Raw genomic sequence first — 19,810 nt, 5'->3', positions numbered from 1 at the left:
GGGCCAGACGAGGGGCGGGTCCGGAGGGAAGGCGGGGCCAGAGGCCGCCGGAGGAGGCGGGTTCGGAGGGGGAGGCGGGGCCAACGACCGACAAGGGGTGGGGCCATAGGTGAGGTGATGGGCAGGGGCCAGACGAGGGGCGGGTCCGGAGGGGCGGGGCCAGACGAGGGGCGGGTCCGGAGGGGCGGGGCCAGACGAGGGGCGGGTCCAGGCGGGGAAGGCGGGGCCAGACAGCAGGCACCAGGCTGCCTACGGAAGCCGCTGAGGGCCGGGAAGCGGTTTCCCGGGAGTTGTTGAGCGGTTTTTGGGGGTTTCTCGTTGCTCTGTCTCCCGCGGCCATGGCGGCGCACCTCAAGAAGCGGGTGTACGAGGAGTTCACCAAAGTGGTTCAGGTCTGGCGGCTTTCCTTTACTGTGCCCTGCTCCCCCCCCCTCCCTCCATTCCCTCAGTCCCCCGCTCGGCTCCATCTCCCTCCCGCAGCGGCCCTCAGGAAAACGGCCTCTTGCTCAGGCTTGAGGCCTAACCTCAGGCCCCTTTTAGACAAATTGTTTTAATGTGGGACGTGGATATTTGTTCAGCAGCAACCTCTCATAACCGTACAACTTTCAGCTTGGTACGATATCTTGAAGCTTTAGATGGATTTGACAACTTTTCTTAATAATGACTTTTTTTTTGCAAGAGGTTTAAAGTTACTGTTTTGAGAGTTTTGAAAATGTTTCACCGTGGAAAATAGATATTTGCTCAAAAAGTTAATCAGCGGTTGGGATATAATTTAAGCGTGCAGATCTTCCACAGTATTGATGTGATGTTTTAAAACATTTGCATCGATTTTATGTTTTTTTTAAAGCATCATTTGCACTAAAATCACTATCACAAAACCGTTAAGGAGGCCATTCAGCCCATTGTACCTGCACTGGCTCTTTTACCCAGAGCTAATCACCTGCCTTTTCCCCACATCCCTGTGAACTATTTCCATTCAGTAACTATCCCATGCCCATCTTGAACCTGCCTCCACCCCATTTCCAGGCAGTGTATTTCCGGACTCTAGCTACTCTCTGGGTGACAAAGTTCTTCTCCTTTCATCTTTCCTTCTTTTGCAGATCACTTCAAATCTGTGCTGTCACGTTCTTGTTCCTTTTGCGACTCTTATCAACTCTTTCCTGCCCCACTCATGATTTTGAAAACCTTTATCAGTTTCCCTCCCAGCTGCCCCCTCTCCAAACATAGTGGGCGGCACGGTGGCACAGTGGTTAGCACTGCTGCCTCACAGCGCCTGTAGAGCCGGGTTCAGTTCCCGCCTCAGGCAACTGACTGTGTGGAGTTTGCACATTCTCCCCGTGTCTGCATGGGTTTCCTCCGGGTGCCCCGGTTTCCTCCCACAGTCCAAAGATGTGCAGGTTAGGTGAATTGGCCATGCTAAATTGCCCGTAGTGTTAGGTAAGGGGCAAATGTAGGGGTATGGGTGGGTTGCGCTTCGGCGGGTCGGTGTGGACTTGTTGGGCTGAAGACTGTAATGTAATCTAATCTAATAACAGTTCCCACTACTTCTACCTGTCCTCATCACTGAATTTTCTACTTCCTAGAACCATTCATGTAAATTGCTTTTGCACTCTCTCCAATGCATTAGTACCTTCCCTATAATGTTGTGCCCACAATGCACCCAATACTCCAGCTGAAGTCTAAATAGTGTCTTGTACAAGGTCAACATCACCCTATTGCTCTTGTTCCCTATGCCTCCATCAATTGTTACAGTATACCTTATTAAAATTGGCGATTTTAAAAAAAAATTGTGCAATATTTCAAAAGTTTGCATCAATGTGAATTTCCATATTTTTGCACATGGTTTGTGGTTACTGATTTGTAAACAATTGAGAACACCTTAACAATCAACTACCAAAGACAAATGTATCTGCATATAAACCCCAACTTTTCCAGAGCTGGTAGGAAGAAGAGACCGTTCAGCCTATTAAACCTGTTTACCATTCAGTTAGACCTTGGTGATCTGTGCACTAACTCCATCTACTCATCTTTGTTACGTACACTTTAATATACCCACGCCCTGCAGAAATCCGTGAATGGAAAGAATTGGGAGTTTTCTTGAGTTCACGATGACCCAAAAAGTAACTTGTTTTTACTCCAAATGCTTCTGGAGCTGCTGATTGTTCACAGCATTTTCTGTTTTTATTTCAAGTTCTTGCATCTGTAGTGTTAACTAAATTTTTTTTATTTTGAAATTTTCTATTTATTCGGAGTCATATCTCATAAGTCTCAGTCTCAACAGAATTTTGAGGGTGAAAGGTCTTGATTTTCCCTAGCTTTTGTACAAAGAAGTACTTTGAGTCAACCCCTGAATGCCTGAGCTTTAATTTTAAGTTTGTACCACAATGTTCAGCACCATTTGCCACTCCTCCCATACTAAAACTGTCCATATCCATCTGCAGCAAAATCTGCATAGGCATCTGGTCTTGGACTGGTGGATGGCAATTACAGTTCATGTCATACAGATGCCAGGCAATGATCATCTCCAACAAGAGAGAATCTGACCATTGTCCCTTGGCATTCATTGGCGTTCCTTCACTCAATACCCCACAATCAACATCTGGGAGCTACTATTAACCAGAAACTGAAACTTGTCCGTTATCTACATTTCACGAGTCAGGCGTATGATAGAATACTCTCCACTTATCTGGATAAGTGCAGATCCAAAAACACCAAGAAATTCAATACCATCCAGAAAAAAGCCACCCGTTTTATTGGCACGCCAATCACCATCTTCACTTTTCGCACACTCCGCCACCAAGACACAGCAGCAGTAGATAAAGTGTATCAACAAGCTGCACTGCATGGGAAAACCACTACTGCAAATTTTCCTCTAAGCCACACACTTGTAAATGTATACCTTGCCTTTACCATGACTGTATTAAAATCTTGGAAGTATACTGTGGGAGTATCTATATGCCAAGTACAGCAGCACTTCAAAAAAGCAGCCGTCCCACATAGAATTTAGGATGGACAATAAATGCTGGCCAAGCCAGCGACATGCACATACGAAGACTGAATGAAAGAAAAACATCTACTCCCATTTTCATTCGTAGTGTCATTCTGCAGAATCTGTGCTGGCCATTAGATCCATGCTGATGATCTGTACTCCCTACTGAATGTAGTGCCCCAGATGAAGTCATAGTTTTCCGTGACCAGCAAGACCCATGAATACTCCCCAAGAACGCATGCCATAAATTCTCTTCAGTAGCGAATTCCATAAAATGTGGCTTGATTTTACTGTTACTTGAAATGGTATTGTTTATCTCTGTCTAAATCCTTCTGTGCTATAAGACTGTAGATTGAAGGTCCACTGAGCGTTGTCCTTATCATCCAGCTGATTTGCTGCAATACCAGTGGGATACTGCATTGTCAGAAATTCCACAGTTCAAACAACACACTTTAAACCGAGGCTGAATCTGCCATTTGCAGATTGATGAAAAGTATCCCATGCAATTATTTGTGATAGAGCAAGGAAGTTCTCCCAGTTGGTAAGGCACTTGCCTCAATCAGGAGATTGTGAGCTCAAGAGCCATCCTAACCAAGAGTATTTGAACAGAAACTTGGCATTTAACTGTTCCCTCGTACGCTTTTCAAGTAGCTCCGCTATTAGGAAGAATTAACTTGCCAATCAATATGCACCTTCTTCTCATTCCAATGCAAAATGGTTTTTCCCATTGAGATATGGTGCTTTGACCTGATGAGTTCAAAGTTTGGGAGAAGATTTGTAGCTCGGGTGGTCATTGTTGTGGTTCTGTTCACCGAGCTTGGAATTTGTGTTGCAGACGTTTCGTCCCCTGTCTAGGTGACATCCTCAGTGTTTGGGAGCCTCCTGTGAAGCGCTTCTGTGATCTTTCCTCCGGCATTTGTAGTGGTTTGAATCTGCCGCTTCCGGTTGTCAGTTCCAGCTGTCCGTTGCAGTGGCCGGTATATTGGGTCCAGGTCGATGTGCTTATTGATTGAATCTGTGGATGAGTGCCATGCCTCTAGGAATTCCCTGGCTGTTCTCTGTTTGGCTTGTCCTATAATAGTAGTGTTGTCCCAGTCGCATTCATGTTGCTTGTCATGTGTGTGTGTGTGTGTGTGGCTACCAAGGATAGCTGGTCATGCAAAACCAATGTAGTGTACAAAATCTCATGCAAGGACTGTACAAAACACTATATAGGACAAACAGGAAGACAGCTAACGATCTGCATCCATGAACACCAACTAGCCACAAAACGACACGACCAGCTATCCTTAGTAGCCACACATACAGATGACAAGCAACATGAATTCGACTGGGACAACACTACTATTATAGGACAAGCCAAACAGAGAACAGCCAGGGAATTCCTCGAGGCATGGCACTCATCCACAGATTCAATCAATAAGCACATCGACCTGGACCCAATATACCGACCACTGCAACGGACAGCTGGAACTGACAACCGGAAGTGGCAGATTCAAACCACTATAAATGCCGGAGGAAAGATCACAGAAGCGCTTCACAGGAGGCTCCCAAACACTGAGGATGTCACCTAGACAGGGGACGAAACGTCTGCAATACACATTCCCAGCTCTGCGAACAGAATCACAACGACCTGATGAGTGTAAGATGAAAAGGGTTGACAGCATATTTCTTTTTCTCAGTGATATTAAAGCAACTTGATACTTTAGTATCAGCAGCATATACTGTTAATGTGCTGTTGATGGTGTGATTGTGTATAAGCGGTGTATATAATCATGGGAGGGGGGCATGAATGGAAGGATAGGAAGCTGCTGTTCCCCTTTTTGAAAAAACTTACTCCTCCATAACCTATAACCTTTTTCAGTCACAGCTAAACCAGTGTCTCTGTTTCTTATTTTTACAACTGCTGACTGATCCACAATGTCAGTCTTTTACCCAGGCTGTAGGAGCAGAGCTGAGATCTCAGACGATTGTTGGGCTGAAGGAGGTTGCAGTCTTGGTGGGTGCAATTGCCCATTGGCAATATAGGGGAGAAAGTGAGGTCTGCAGATGCTGGAGATCAGAGCTGAAAATGTGTTGCTGGAAAAGCGCAGCAGGTCAGGCAGCATCCAAGGAACAGGGAACTGTTGCTTTTCCAGCAACACATTTTCAGCATTGGCAATATAGGTTTTATCTGCTGACTGGAAAGCCAGTAAGAGGGCAGTCATTTAAGAAAGGTCCACCAGATGTACTGCAATGCTGGCAGGTCTTCCTCTAAAATTAGGCCCCAGGACTCAAGAAGTCCTGTCTGCCAGGAGCTGCTGACCACTCAGAGCCTGCAGTTTCATTTGTTTCATCCAGCGATCTAGGTTAATGCTCTGGGAGCATGGCTTCAAATCTCATAACAATAACAGGTGTGATTTTGACCTCCGTTATGATGAAACTGCTGTCAGTTGTTGTTGTAACAACTCAACTGGTTTACTGATGTCCTTTAGGGAAAGAAATCTGCCATCCTTGCTTGATATAGGCTACGAGATTTCAGACCCACAACAATGTGGTTGACTCTTAACAGCCTCTGAAATGGTCAAGCGAGCAATTAGATAAATTGCTAAATGCATTTCAGTTTGGTTCTGAAATTAGCAAAAGTCGTTTTTTCATTCGTGTCTAAGATAATGGGCAAAAGTACATGAGCTGAAATTTGGAAATAATTTTACACCTTGAATTCTGTAATCCAGGCTGCACTGTCTCTGTGGACAGTGGAAACAGATTTGGTACTAACTTTTTTTTGCTTTTTCTTTTATGCCTCGATGGAAGGTCAGTGTTGCTGTTAGAGATGGTCCAGTATCAGTGAGGGAATGGTGATATACTTCCCAGTGGGGATTGTGAATAACTTGGAGAGCAATTTTCAAAGGGAAATTGGATAAATTAATTGCAGGACTGTTGGGAGTGAGCAGGGAGTTGAACTATTTGGATAGCTATTCAGAGGGCTGATATATGCCTGATGGAATTAATGTGTTGTACCATTACTGTGGCCCAACAAAACTGGACAAGCTGAACTGGTTCGGTTCCTTATGTTAAAATGATTATAGAGTTTATTGAATTGATTTTCTTCATTTTTATTTCTCTCTCCAAATGTAGCAACAATCCCATGAAGAGATTCCGGCTAAGAAACTCCGACTGACGAAACCCAGTAAATCGGCTGCCCTCCACATCGACTTGTGCAAATCCACAAATCCCACCGAAGCTCTCCAGTACCTGCTGCAGTTTGCCAAGAAGCCAGTGGAAGCAGAGAGTGTGGAGGGAGTTGTTCGCATTCTCCTGGATCATTACTATAAGGTGTGGTCACTACCACTCTACGCCATCTGTATTTAGAGTCATAGAGATGTAGAGCACAGAAACAGACCCTTTGGTCCAACTCGTCCATGCCAAACAGATATCCCAACCTAATCTAGTCCCACCTGCCAGCACCCGGCCCATATCCCTCCAAACCCTTCCTATTCATATACCCATCCAGATGCCTTTTAATTGTTGCAATTGTCCGAGCCTCCACCACTACCTCTAGCAGCTCATTCCATACACACACCACTCTCTGCATGACAAAGTTGCCCCTTAGGCTTCTTTTATATCTTTCTCCTCTCACCCTAAACCTATGCCCCAACCCAGGGAAAAGACCTTGTCTATTTACCCTATCCATGCCCTTCATGATTTTACAAATCTCTATAATGTCACCCCTAGGTCTTCGACGCTCCAGGGAAAACAGCCCAGCCTGTTCAGCCTCTCCCTATAGCTCAAATCCTCCAACACCGGCAACATCCTTGTAAATCTTTTCTGAACCCTTTCAAGTTTCACAACATCCTTCCAGAATTGCACGCAGTATTCCAAAAGTGGCCTCACCAACGTCCTGTAAAGCTGCAACATGACTACCTAACTCCTCTCTTCAATACACTGACCAATAAAGGAAAGCATACCAAATGCCGCCTTCACTCTCCTATCTACCTGTGACTCTACTTTAAAGGAGCTATGAACCTGCACTCCAAAGTCTCTTTGTTAGATTGTAAGACCATTAGATATAGAAGTGAAAGTAAGGCCATTCGGCCCATCAAGTCCACTCTGACATTTGATCTTGGCTGATGGACATTTCAACTCCACTTACCTGCACTCTCCTCATAGCCCTTAATTCCTTGCGAGCTCAAGAATTTATCAATCTCTGCCTTGAAGACGCTGAACGTCTCGGCCTCCACTGCATTTCGTGGCAATGAATTCCAAGGCCCACCGCCCTCCGGCTGAAGACGTGTCTCCTCATTTCCGTTTGAAATTGATCCCCTCTGTGCCCACGGCTGTGCCCACGAGTCCTAGTCTCCCTGCCTATTGGAAACAACTTCCCAGCATTCACTCTATCTAAGCCATGCATTATCTTGTAAGTTTCTATTAGATCTCCCCTCAACCTTCTAAACTCTAATGAATACAATCCTAGGATCCTCAACCATTCATCGTATGTTAGGCCTACCTTTCCAGAGATCATCCATGTGAATCTCCGCTGGACATGCTATAGTGCCAGTATGTCCTTCCCGAGGTGTGGGGCCCAAAATTGGACACCGTATTCTAAATGGGGCCTAACTAGAGCTTTATAAAGACTCAGAAGCACATTGCTGCATTTATATTCCAACCCTCTGGAGATAAATGACAATATTACATTCGCTTTCTTAATCATGGACTCAACCTGCAAGTTAACCTTTAGAGAATCCTGGACTAGCACTCCCACATCCCTTTGTACTTTGGCTTTATGAATTTTCTTGCCGTTTAGAAAATAGTCCATGCCTGCGTTCTTTTTTCCAAAGTGCAAGAGCTCACATTTGCTCACGTTGAATTTCATCAGTCATTTCCTGGACCACTCTCCTAAACTGTCTGAATCTTTCTGCAGCCTCTCCACCTCCTCAGTACTACCTGTCTGTCCATCTAACTTCGTATCATTGGCAACCTTCGCCAGAATGGCCCCAGTCCCTTCATCCAAATTATTAACATATAAAGTAAGCAGCTGTTGCCCCAACACAGCCCTGCAGGACACCACCGTCACCGGATGCCATTCTGCGATAGATCCTTTACTTCTAACCCTCTGTTCAGCAACACTCCGCAAGACCTTACCATTAAATGTATAAGTCCTGCTAAAGTGCAGCACCTCGCATTTATCTAAATTAAACTCCATCTGCCACTCCTCAGCCCATTGGCTCATCTGATCAAGATCCTGTTGTAATCTGGGGTAACCTTCTTCGCTGTCATCTGCAAATTTATTAACTATACCTCCTAAGTTGACATCCAAGTCATTTATATAAATGACAAAAAGTAGTGGATCAAGCACCGATTCTTGTGGCACTCCACTGGTCACAGGCCTCCAGTCTGAAAAACAACCCTCCACCACCACCCTCTGTCTTCTACCTTTGAGCCAGTACTGTATCCAAATGGCTAGATCTCCCTGTATTCCATAAGATCTAACCTTGCTAACCAGTCTCCCATGGGGAACCTTGTCGAACGCCTTACTGAAGTTCATATAGATCACATCCACCGCTCTGCCCTCATCAAACATCTTTGTTGCTTCTTCAAAAAACTCAGTCAAGGTCGTGATTTCCCACACACAAAGCCATGTTGACTATCCCTAATCAGTCCTTGCCTTTCCAAATACATGTAAGTCTTGTCCCTCAGGATTCCCTCCAATAATGAACAATCTTCTGTAGCCAGGCAGCTAGTTGCTTTTTTTGCATCAAGTCCTATTTACTCACGCTGACTTACATTTGTTCCCGTTCCAGCAGTCCTCCATTTTAAAATTCACAGCTTTATGTTCAGATCCCACTTAGACCTGACCTCGTTCCTAATGTATTTTTCTTCAGGCCTAGAACCCTCCTAGACTTCATTATTCTTCAATTCTGGCATCTGAAATATTGATATTTTAATCACTTCACCATTGATGGTTACCATTCAGTTGCCTGAGTCCAAAACTCTGGAACTGGATCCACAAACATCAACTGCCTCCGTTCCTGATGCTCAGTAGCAGCATGTGTACCACTGACAAGATGCACTGCAGAAATGCACCGAAGCTCTCCAAACAGTACCTTTCAAATCCATGATCACTTTCATCTGGAAGGACAAGGGCTGCAGGTACATGGGAACACTACCACCTATAGGTTCCCCTCCAAGCAGTGTGGTTGACTTTTAATTGCCCTTTGAAATGACATACCAAGGTACACAGTTTGGGTGCAATTAAGAACTGCAACAAACTATGATATTACCGGTGACACCCACACGCCATGGAAGAATTTTTTTTTCAAAAGTAGGTCAGGAAGCTGGAGTTGGATGTGAATGCTTAGCCATGATCTCCTTTCCATGTCTCGGCATCAGGTTTTGATAGATAACCCTCCAGTGTAGCAGGCTGTGGGCATGCATGTTTGTTTATTGATCTCTGTGTTTCCATTGCAGGAGAACGAGAGCTCAGTCAGGCTGAAGATTGCTTCTTTGATTGGATTGTTGTCAAAAACACCAGGCTTTGCTGCTGACTGCATCATAGACGATGTCATCGTTGCTCTCAACAATGAAAGTAAGTCTTGAAAGCAGTTTATTAGTGAACACTATTACATCTTAAACTAAAATATCCAAAAGATGATCTTTATTTAATATGTTACTTTTTAATACTTTTGAAGGATGGAGGTATTGTGATCAAGGGGCATAGATTTGAGGTAAGGGACAGGAGATGTGAGGGAAAAACATTTTAGCCCAGAGGGAGGTGGGAATCCAGAACTTACTGTCTGTAAGGGTGGTAGAAGCAGAAATCCTCATAACATTTAAGAAGTGTTATTTTTATTCATTTATGCGATGAGGGTGTCACTAACAAGACCAGTATTTATTACTGACTCCTAATTGCTATGTTGAAGGTGGTGATGAGCCATCACCTTAAGCAATTGCAGTCCATTTGGTGGCAATACCTCCCACAGGGCAGTTGTGGATGGAGTGACGGGATTCTTACCCAACAATAATGATAACTCCCTAAACTCAGTGTATTTCCAAATGAGGATGACATCTGGCCTGGAGGGCTAATTACAGGTTGTAGTAGAAACATAGGAAATAGGAAAAAAAAGTGAGCCATTTTGACTATTGAGCTTGCTCCATTGTTCAATATGATCGTGGCTGATTCCCCATCTCATTGACAACTTCCTGCCTTCACCATACCTCTTGACAGCTTTATCCCCTCAAAATGTATTTGTTTCTTCAGTATCTTCAGTGGCTTGGCTTAAGTGGCTTGACTCCTGCTATATGTTTCAGGGTATTTCACCTGAGTGAAGAAATTTCTCCTTTCATTCGAAGTGGTTCACCCTGTATCCTGAGACCATGACTTTGTCCTAGACCTCCCACCCAGAGGGAACATCATCCCTGCATCTGATCTGTTCAGCCCTATCAAAATTTTATACTTTTCAATGAAATCCCCTCTCATTCTTCTACACTGCGATGAATTCAGATTCAGTTGACCCAGACTCTCCTCATGAAAACCCTGCCATCCAAGAATCTGATGAGTGAGATGGCGGCGGAACAGGGCTCCTGAGCATGGAGCTCGTCCACTTGATCTGCTTTTCTGTTTGTTTCTTTTTTCTGTTCTCTCTTTTCCCTTACTTACCTCTTGTCCTGAGTTTGGAAGGCAGCGAGAGATCCCAGCACACCTGATAGCGGTGAGCTCTTACTTACTTTTCCGGGCGAGCATGGGATCTGGCAACTGAATTGGCGGCTGCTAGGTGAGTGGAGATGACCTCAGCGATACAGGCCTAGCAGCATAAAATGGCACCTGAGGATTGGTGATTTCATTGTTGGTTGGTTTTTGGGACAACCGGCGGTGAAGCTGTGGTGGAAGGACATCACAGCAACCGCAACGAGGTGGGCCCAATGACAAAATGTGCACTTTGACGTTGGTGGGTCCAGTGCAGGTGGTGATGAGGTGGCAGCGGAGGAGAATCGGCTCAGCAGTGAGAGGTTACACCTGGAGAATGGCAACTTTGGTGTTGGTTGGGTCTGCTGTAGACAGTGAGGAGGGATGGCAATGCAGGCTGACTCAGGACTGATGGACTCTCTTTAAGCTGTATCTTAAGCTGCAAGTTGCAACAACACTTAAAAGCTTTTCACTGTATTTTGCTGTTTTTCTCACACTGTAAAATACATATGACAATAAAATCAATTCATTGAAAATCGCTCAGTTATTCACTGTACCCTTTCTATGGCAAGCTCATCTTCTCTTGGGCAAGAAGCCAGAATTACAGGCAGTGCACCAGGTGTGATCTTACCAAGGTCCTGGACAGCTTCAGGAGGATATCCTTGCTCCTGTACTTGAATTCTCTTGCAGTGGAGGCCAAGTGCTAATGCATTTCTAACTGCTTGCTATGTTCTCATGTAGCTGTTGCCTTTGTCCTTCTAAGTCGTTGAGCTTGCAAGTTTGGAAGGTGCTATCTAAGGACCCTCTGAGTTGAAGTGCATCTTGTAAATAGTATGCACTGCTGCCACCTGTGTCAGTGCTGGAGAGTGTGAATGTTGAAAATGTTAGATGAGATGTAAATCAAGCAAGCTGCTTTGTCCTGGATAGCTGTGAGCTGCTTGAGTGTTGGTGGAGCTGCAGCCATCCAGACAAGTGAAGAGTATTCCATTACATTGCTGACTTGTGCTTTGTAGACGTTAATGCAAATTATGAATGTAGATTGCCAGTCTTACGGGATATTTCTTTTTAGATGTGCTATCTTGTTGCAGAGTCTCACCATGTTCTTGCACAGTTACTGGACACTATTCTGGTGATTGGCCTTCAGCTTCAGGACAATCTGCCCCTCAGCTTCCGGTTGGTTGAGATTGGATGTAAGGTAAGAATGGGTTAATTTATTTTTATTCTTTCATGGATCATGGGAATCACCTGCAAGACCAGCATTTGTTACCCACCCCTAACTCCTCAACTTTTCTGTAGCTGTTTGGTGCAGCTGAATGGAATTTTCAGCCATTTCAGACTGCACTTTGTTGGACTAGAGTCGCATGTAGTCTAGACCAGGTAGGGAAACAGCAGACTCCCTTCACTAAAGAATACCAGTGAAGCTGGTGGACTTGTACAACAATCAATGATTGTTTCGTGGCCATTGTTACTGAGACCATTCCAGCGTATTGATTTAACTTATTGTTTGAATGTCAATTTCACCAGTTGCAAGGATGAAATTTGAATGCATCTCATCTGAACATTGTCCTGGGCCTCTGGATAACTGGGCACCATTTCCTCTTTAACAGGTCTCTTTATTTTTATTTGCAAGTAAGGGCAGCGAAACAACAGAGGAAATTATTTCTTTTGGGCTACCTCTGGAAATATTTTGGGAACAGGAAAATCTCATTAACTCCACCCATCTTAAACTCAATCCACCTGCACTTATATCACAGCTTCAATGTTATAAAATGTCTCATGGCACTTCACTGGAGCATTATCAAACAAAATATGATGCTCAGCCACACAAGGAGATGTTCAGCAAACTGAACAACTGTGTGATCAAAAGTGAAGGCTTCAAACAGCATCCTAAAGGACAAGAGAGAAGTGGAAAGGTTTGAGAGAAAATTTCATAAATACAGTCCATTTGGTTGAAGCCAAGGTTGCCAGTGATGGAGCGATTTAAAATTGAAGGTACACAAAAGGCCAGAATTAGATGGGTCCATAGATTTCAGTGGGCTGAGAGACTGAAAAATTTACTGAGGAAGAGATACCAGGTTTACTCAAGCTTCAGTCTGTTGTGTTCTTATCTTGGCCAAAGTTGAAGCATTTCCTGCCCAGTGTTCTGATCAATAGTCACCCCTCAACCAACAAAGTAAATTATCTGGTGATTGCTGTTTGTGTGAGTTGTTGTGCGTGGATACCACAATTCCTAAGCTGCAGCATTCAAAAATTATCTCCTTGGCTGTAAAGCATCTTGAAACATCCTACAGTTAAGCAAGATGTTATATAAACGAAAACCTTTCTACCTTTACCTTATGTGTGACTCTTAAGGGTTTTTCTTTACCATACTCAGCACTTAGCAGACACCTCACATATGGTGCGGAATAAATGCTTGCAGCTAATCGGTTGCCTGGGTTCTCTGGATAAGCTGGTGACGAAGGAGCTGGAAAACCTTGCTGCCAGAGATGTGCAGAAAATCATTAGCGACTCCTTCACTGACCAGGATCCCCGTGTACGAACAGCAGCAATGAAAGCAATGGTGAGTTTGGATTAATGCCTGTGGCCTATCCAGTAGGTATTCCCATCAGATTAGCACACAGGAGGTTGTGGGTTCAAATTCACTAAAGAGACTTCAGCACGCAATCTAGACTGGTACTCCCAGTGCGGTACTGAGGGAGTGCTGCTTTATTAAAAGAGCTGTCTCTTGACAAAACATTAAATTAGCACCCTTCTGAATTTTCCAGATGATGTAAAAGAACTCTTGGCAATATTTACACAAAGGACCAGGTTTCTCTCCTGTGTCTCAACCAATAATTATCATAAAATTTAACATCAATCAAAATTCATAATCCAGTCATTATCACATTGCTATTTGTGGGTTTTTGATGTGTGTGTAAAAGAAAAAAAGGCTGCATTTCCAACATCACAGCAGTGACTATGCTTCAAAAACAACACTATGTTGACTGAAGTCCAGTGATTATGGAAGATGCTATATGTTGTGGTTCTGTTCGCCGAGCTGGGAATTTGTGTTGCAGACGTTTCGTCCCCTGTCTAGGTGACATCCTCAGTGCTTGGGAGCCTCCTATGAAGCGCTTCTGTGATGTTTCCTCCGGCATTTATAGTGGTTTATCTCTGCCGCTTCCGGTTGTCAGTTCCAGCTGTCCGCTGCAGTGGCCAGTGTATTGGGTCCAGGTCGATGTGCTTATTGATTGAATCTGTGGATGAGTGCCATGCCTCTAGGAATTCCCTGGCTGTTCCCAGAACCACAACAATGAGCACCCGAGCTACACATCTTCTCACAAACTTTGAAGATGCTATATGTGATCCAATCATTTTTTACTGTGATATCAGACAACAGCTTGCTTTTATCAGTTTAATGTAGGAAAGCATCCCAAAATTCTTCACAGGACCATGAGTCAGGCAGAGTGTGGCATTGAGCCATGTAAGGATATATTATAATAGGTGATCGAAAGCCTCATCAGAGGTTGATGTTTAAGGAGTGTTTTAAAAGGAGCAGTGAAAAGCAGAAGGGATTAGGAAAGGAATTGTGTATCTCAAGGCTCAGATAACTGGTTGAGGTTGGCGAAATGCAAAAGATTAGAGTTCACAGCATAGACCATTGAATTCCAAAGGTGCCTGAGGAGCTTTCAGATTATTTTGTTTTATTTCTTCATGCATTGTGGGCATTGCAGGCAAGGCCAGCACTTGTTGCTCGTCCTTGAAACAAGTGGATTCCTAAGCCATTTCAGAGGGCAGTTAAAAGTCATTACATTGGATCTGGAGTCCTCAGTAACTCAGCCTAGGTAAGCTTGGCAGATTTTCTTCCCTAAAGTATATTAGTGAGCAAGATAGGCTGATATTACAATCAGTGATAGTTTGATGATTTCCCTCGGCAGGCTAGCTTTCAATGCCAGATTTTTAAAGTTGAATTTAAATTCCATCTGGAACAGTGGAGCATCTAAATGCAACAAGGACATTTCTGGAAATATAGAGCTTTAGTGGATAGAGAAGCAGGAAATATTGGAAATCCAGTTTTGAAGAAGAGTCCTATCTGACTCAGATGTTTCTCAGATTCTTTCAAATCTCCAGAATCTCACAGAATTTTGCTTTATATAAATATACACCCCTAACATTCAATAGCACTTTATTTTGCTGCAGCTGATCCTCTGTTGTGGTCCTTAAAGCTGCCTCATTGTCACTGCACTGGCAATCCTTGTTTGCCATGAGATTGTTTTCTCTGACTTGTTATGGACTAGGCCAGACCACTCAAAACATTCTTACGCAGGCAGCCCTAGACCGTAATTTTGCAACTTGTTTCGGTAAGTGTACAGTCAAAATTACCTGGAGTAAGATAGCTAGGTAGACTACTAGATTTTAAAACAGGCAAAAAATTTATTCACAAAGTAACGCAATCAAACATAAAGAATAGAATAAAGAACCCCAACAGAACTCAACCTATCCAACTAGACTTAATTATGCTGTTCCGAATATACACAACAGTCCCAATAAGCAAACTCTCTTTAAAACACAGTATAAATGAAACACATGCTTACAGGTTGAAGTTGAAGGGCAGAAAAGAGAGAGTTTCCACACAGCTCCCTGTTGAACTTCCCAGTTCAAGACTGAACTAAAACCGGTCAACTCAACTCTTCTAGAGAGCTGATCCCACCCCTCTCTTTATACAGGTCACTTCTAAAGTATTACCATTTTGTCCTGTAGTCTCATCTGTTTACATATAAACAAAAGGCCTCTCAAAATCCTTTTCACCTCTGTACTAAACCAGACTGATCGGAGCCTGGCCCAGTTTATTGCCTATCTGAAAAACATCAAGTTCAGTGTCTCTTTGAGCCAGGGAACAGCTTTTGGGGGAACAATGGGAGTTGCTTTGTGACTGACTAACCACGCATACACAACATTTAAATTCAGAAGGATGAGAGTGGGATCATGGTGAGCGGCACGGTGGGTCAGTGGTTCGTATTGTTGTCTCTCAGCACTAGGGGCCTGAGCTCGACTCCTGCCTTGGGCGACTGTGTGGAATTTGCACATTCTGCCCGTGTCTACATGGGATTCCTCTGGGTGTTCTGGTTTCTTGCCACAGTCCAAAGGTGTGCAGGTTAGGTGGATTTACCATGTTAAATTGCCCCGTGGTGTCCAGGGATGTGGAGGATAGATGTGTTAGCTATGGGAAATATAGGGTAGGGTGATGGGTCTGTGTGTGATGCTCTTCGGAGGGTCGGTGTGGACTTGTTGGGCTGTATGACCTGTTTCCACACTGTAGAGGTTCTACATGATTGCCACATAGCATACAACAGCAAAATAAATCAATAAACAAAGTATTAATTGTGGCTTAGAAAATCTGGGTTGTTTGTGTTTTATTTAGGGACACAGTAGATAGGAGCAGGCCACTGGCCCCTCGAGCCTATTCCAACATTTGACTAGATCGCAACTGGTTTTCAACCTAACATCACTTTCCCACATTATCCCATATCCTTTGATATCTTTAATATCCATAAATCTATAGATTTATTATATTGATCTATCATTAGTGGACCTAGTGTTTGATATGAGATTTGATTAATTGAATTACCACTGTGCCGCTATCTTACCCCAGCTACTGCATTTGTTACATTACAGCAGTTTGAAAAGTATTGCTTCATTGGATATGATGTGCTTTACGATGACCCGAAATTTGATATAGATCTCTTATGCAAGTTTAAATTCAACAGGCAGGGTGGGTGGCAAGTCTGTGATAGCAGTGTTCATCTGCAGGGTCACTGGTCAGTCTGCCTTCTCTTCTGTCGATAGGTAAGACAGGCCATAACATGGTAGTTACAGTGCAGCTGTGAGCTGTTTGTCGGGCTACTCTGCTGAGAATAAGCGCATTTTCTTTTGTGCTTTATCCTAGTTGCAGTTGCATGAGCGGGGAATGAAGTTGCAGCAGATCATCTACTGTCAGGTAAGCACACACAAAAGCATCAAAGAGAGGGTGCAGAAAGGATTTATGAGAAGGCTTGAGGGCACTCTGTGGAGGCTCTGGAGAATGTGGATCATTCTCCTTGGTGCGGAGAGCATTGAAGGGAATTTGCTAGAGGTTTTCTTGAGGGGCTTTAACAGAGTACAAATATACAAACATAAGGATTAGGTGCAGGAGTAGGCTATTTAGCCCCTGAAACTTTTAAAGTAGTCATGACTGACCTAATTGTAACCTCTTCCCCATAATTCCATCGACTCCCTATAATATCTGGATCATGTACAGTTTTGGTCTCCTTATTTAAGAATGGATGTAAATGTGTTGGAGGGGATTCAGAGGAGCTTTGCTAGATTGGGGTCAGTTATCTCAGTTAGCTAGACAGCTGGTTTAAGCTACAGAGTGATGCCAAAAGTTTGGGTTCAAGTCCTGTACTGGGTGAGGTTACCTGAAAGTTCGATCTTCTCAACTCCACCCCTTGCCTGAGACATGGTGTCTTTTGGGTTAAACTCACCAGCAGTCCTTCCCCCTTTCCCCATATTTTGGTTGACGTATATAAAATTCTAGATAGTCTTGACAAAATGGACGTGGAAAGAATGATTACCTTCTGAGTGAGTCCAAGAGCAGGAGATGCTGTTGGGAAATGTTTTCTTTGAGGGGTGAGTGACCTGAAACACTCTGTCTCAGAAGGTGTGGAGGTGGGTTCATTGAATACTTTTAAGGTGAACGTAGATAAATTTTAGTTTTAGAGTAACGAATCAGAATTTATTGGAGGTTGATGGAAATATAAAATTCTGATGGAAACCACTACTAAATGGTGGGACAGGCTTCAAAAGGTGAATGACCTATTTCATCTCCTAATTCATAGGTTCATAACCTTTCAGATTCGTGCTTTCCAAGGATTTATCCACCCCTACCTTAAATTTATTTAAGCACTCTTCTTCCAGCACTTTGAGGAAGAGAATTCCAAAAGCTCATGACCCTCTTAAGAGAACAATTTTGTCTTGCTTGTCTTAAACAGGCAAGCCTCTTTTTTATTGAACAGTGACCCCCTAGTTCTAAATTCTCCCATAAGGGGAAGCATTGTCTGCAGATCCACCCTGTGAAGACACTTAAGGATATTCAAAGTACCTTCTACTCTTTTAAACTCCCACAGATATAAGCCTAACCTGGACAACCCTAACTTGTGTGACAGCAGGCTGTTTTGGTATAGTGGTAGTTTCCCAAGTTGTGAAACAGGAAGTCTATGTTCATGTCCCAGAGGTGTGTAAAAACATCTCTAAACAAGTTTGATTAAAAATATCTACCTCACAAGACAAATTCCTTGTTGCAGACATTAACATAGTAAATCTTCTCTGAACTGCATTCAATGTAGTTATATATATTTTTAAATAGAGACCAGTACAGTACACAGTACTCCAGATGTGGTTTCACCAATGCCCTGTATAACTAAACCATAATCTTTCTACTGTTGTATTCGATTTCTCAATAGTTGGCAAATCCCAGTTTCCCATTGTTGAATATCAACAATAACATTCTATTAACTTTGCCAATTACTTGTTATACCTAAATACTAGTCTTTTGTGATTCATAAACTAGGACACCTGGATCCCCCTTATCTCAGATTCTGTAATCTCTCAACATTTAGTTAACATGTTCCTTTTGTATTCTTCCTGCTAAAATGAGCAATTTCATATTTTCCCACATCATACTCAACTTTTCACATCTTTACCTACATTCCTTCGGTCAAGAAGATAGGAGATACCTACAATATCGTCATCTTTGGCCATTAGACAATTTGTGTCAGTCTAATTGCATCCCTCTGAGGCATCAACAAAATGTGCTGTTGAACATGAGTGATGCTGACTGCTTTGCTTTATCTTGTTTCCTTTCACAAAGGCTTGCAAAGCTTTATCAGACGACTATGAGCAAGTGCGCTCTGTGGCCGTGCAGCTAGTGTGGGTCCTCAGTCAGCTATATCCTGACAGGTTGGTGTTACTTCATTAATGCATATCTGAAGGAGATTTAGACTCAACTCTTGAACTGAAATCCCAATGTGATGTTGTCTCATTGATTAAAGGATTGTGGGATGTTGATGGTCAGCAGACAAGAGGTGTACTGTACATCAGACAAGACATATGTTCCAACTGTAATTGCTGTCAAAGGGGGAAAGTGCGAGCTGGGATGGTGGGGCATGGTTGTCGTGTTGGGCCAGAAAACATGCAGTTACAGATCATTCCTCCCCCAACACCCAAACGTTCTTCCTATTCACCTTGCAATGATGAAAGAACCGGCTACTTAGAAGATGCTTGACTGGGGACAAGCTGCGGTTTTTGAATCTACTCCACAAGCAAGGCACCCTCCTTGTCCCTAACCCCCTATGTAATATTTATGTACAAGTGAATGATTAGTGACTGTATGGGTAGTAGGTTTCTTTGTTTGCTCTTTGTGGGGTTAATTTGTCAGTGTCTTTTAATGAAAGTGGGTGCTTGGAGTAAAAGGAAGGTTTGAGGATGTTCTTTCAGCGGCCTGCATGAATTGGTACACAATGTCCCTATCTTCACAAGACTGTCTCCGTTGCTTTAGTATAGTTCCTATTCCGTCATCCAATGAGGAAATTCGCCTCGTCGATGATGCATTCGGGAAGGTTTGTCACATGGTGAATGACGGATCCTGGCTAGTGAGAGTACAAGCAGCCAAGCTGTTGGTAGGTTTTATCTTGGTGATTAATTGCTTAGCGCTACTGGATAATAATCATTTGTGTTGAGTTCTGTGCCTGTGCTATACTTAGTTCTTGTGTTATACTCTAACCATGAGAAACAAGGCTTCTGTGGTGGCTTAGTTGAGAGCTCTCTCTCTGAGTCAGAAAACTGTCAGTGTTAGATCTCACTCCAGATACTGCCTGACCTGCGTGCTTTTCCAGCACCACACTCTTGACGCTAATCTCTAGCATCTGCAGTCCTCACTTTCGTCTCACTACGGATGCTCCCAGTGTTATACTGAAAGAGCGCTGCACTGTCAGCAAATTTTGGATGAGATGTTAAACCATAGCCCCATTCTGCCCCCTCAGTGGATATAAAAAATCCTATTTTGTCGTTTTGGAGGGCAGGTAAGTTTGTGTCCTCTTGGCTAATATTCCCCCCTCAACCAAACATCTAATTAGCACATT

At 43.5% G+C, this 19,810-nt stretch overlaps 1 protein-coding gene across 2 annotated transcripts in view; it reads left to right on the top strand.

The window, feature by feature from the left end:
- Positions 1 to 219: 219 nt before the first annotated feature.
- ints4 (integrator complex subunit 4) overlaps positions 220 to 19,810 on the top strand; it is a 60,881-nt gene continuing 41,290 nt past the window's right edge. For both annotated transcript variants that reach the window (XR_006311980.1, XM_043692496.1), the window contains exons 1-8: positions 220 to 392; positions 6,107 to 6,304; positions 9,437 to 9,554; positions 11,741 to 11,847; positions 13,027 to 13,212; positions 16,579 to 16,629; positions 18,541 to 18,629; positions 19,228 to 19,348. Coding sequence is in view for 1 of the 2 variants with exons in the window: in XM_043692496.1 (XP_043548431.1) it covers positions 339 to 392; positions 6,107 to 6,304; positions 9,437 to 9,554; positions 11,741 to 11,847; positions 13,027 to 13,212; positions 16,579 to 16,629; positions 18,541 to 18,629; positions 19,228 to 19,348 (924 nt within the window). In the remaining variant the exon portion in view is untranslated. The remainder of the gene's footprint in view (positions 393 to 6,106; positions 6,305 to 9,436; positions 9,555 to 11,740; positions 11,848 to 13,026; positions 13,213 to 16,578; positions 16,630 to 18,540; positions 18,630 to 19,227; positions 19,349 to 19,810) is intronic.

This window comes from Chiloscyllium plagiosum, chromosome 6 (assembly GCF_004010195.1).
Source record: "Chiloscyllium plagiosum isolate BGI_BamShark_2017 chromosome 6, ASM401019v2, whole genome shotgun sequence".
NCBI lineage: Eukaryota > Metazoa > Chordata > Chondrichthyes > Orectolobiformes > Hemiscylliidae > Chiloscyllium > Chiloscyllium plagiosum.
The sequence above is the reverse complement of the archived record's forward strand: the minus strand, read 5'-3'. Positions and strand labels throughout refer to the sequence as shown.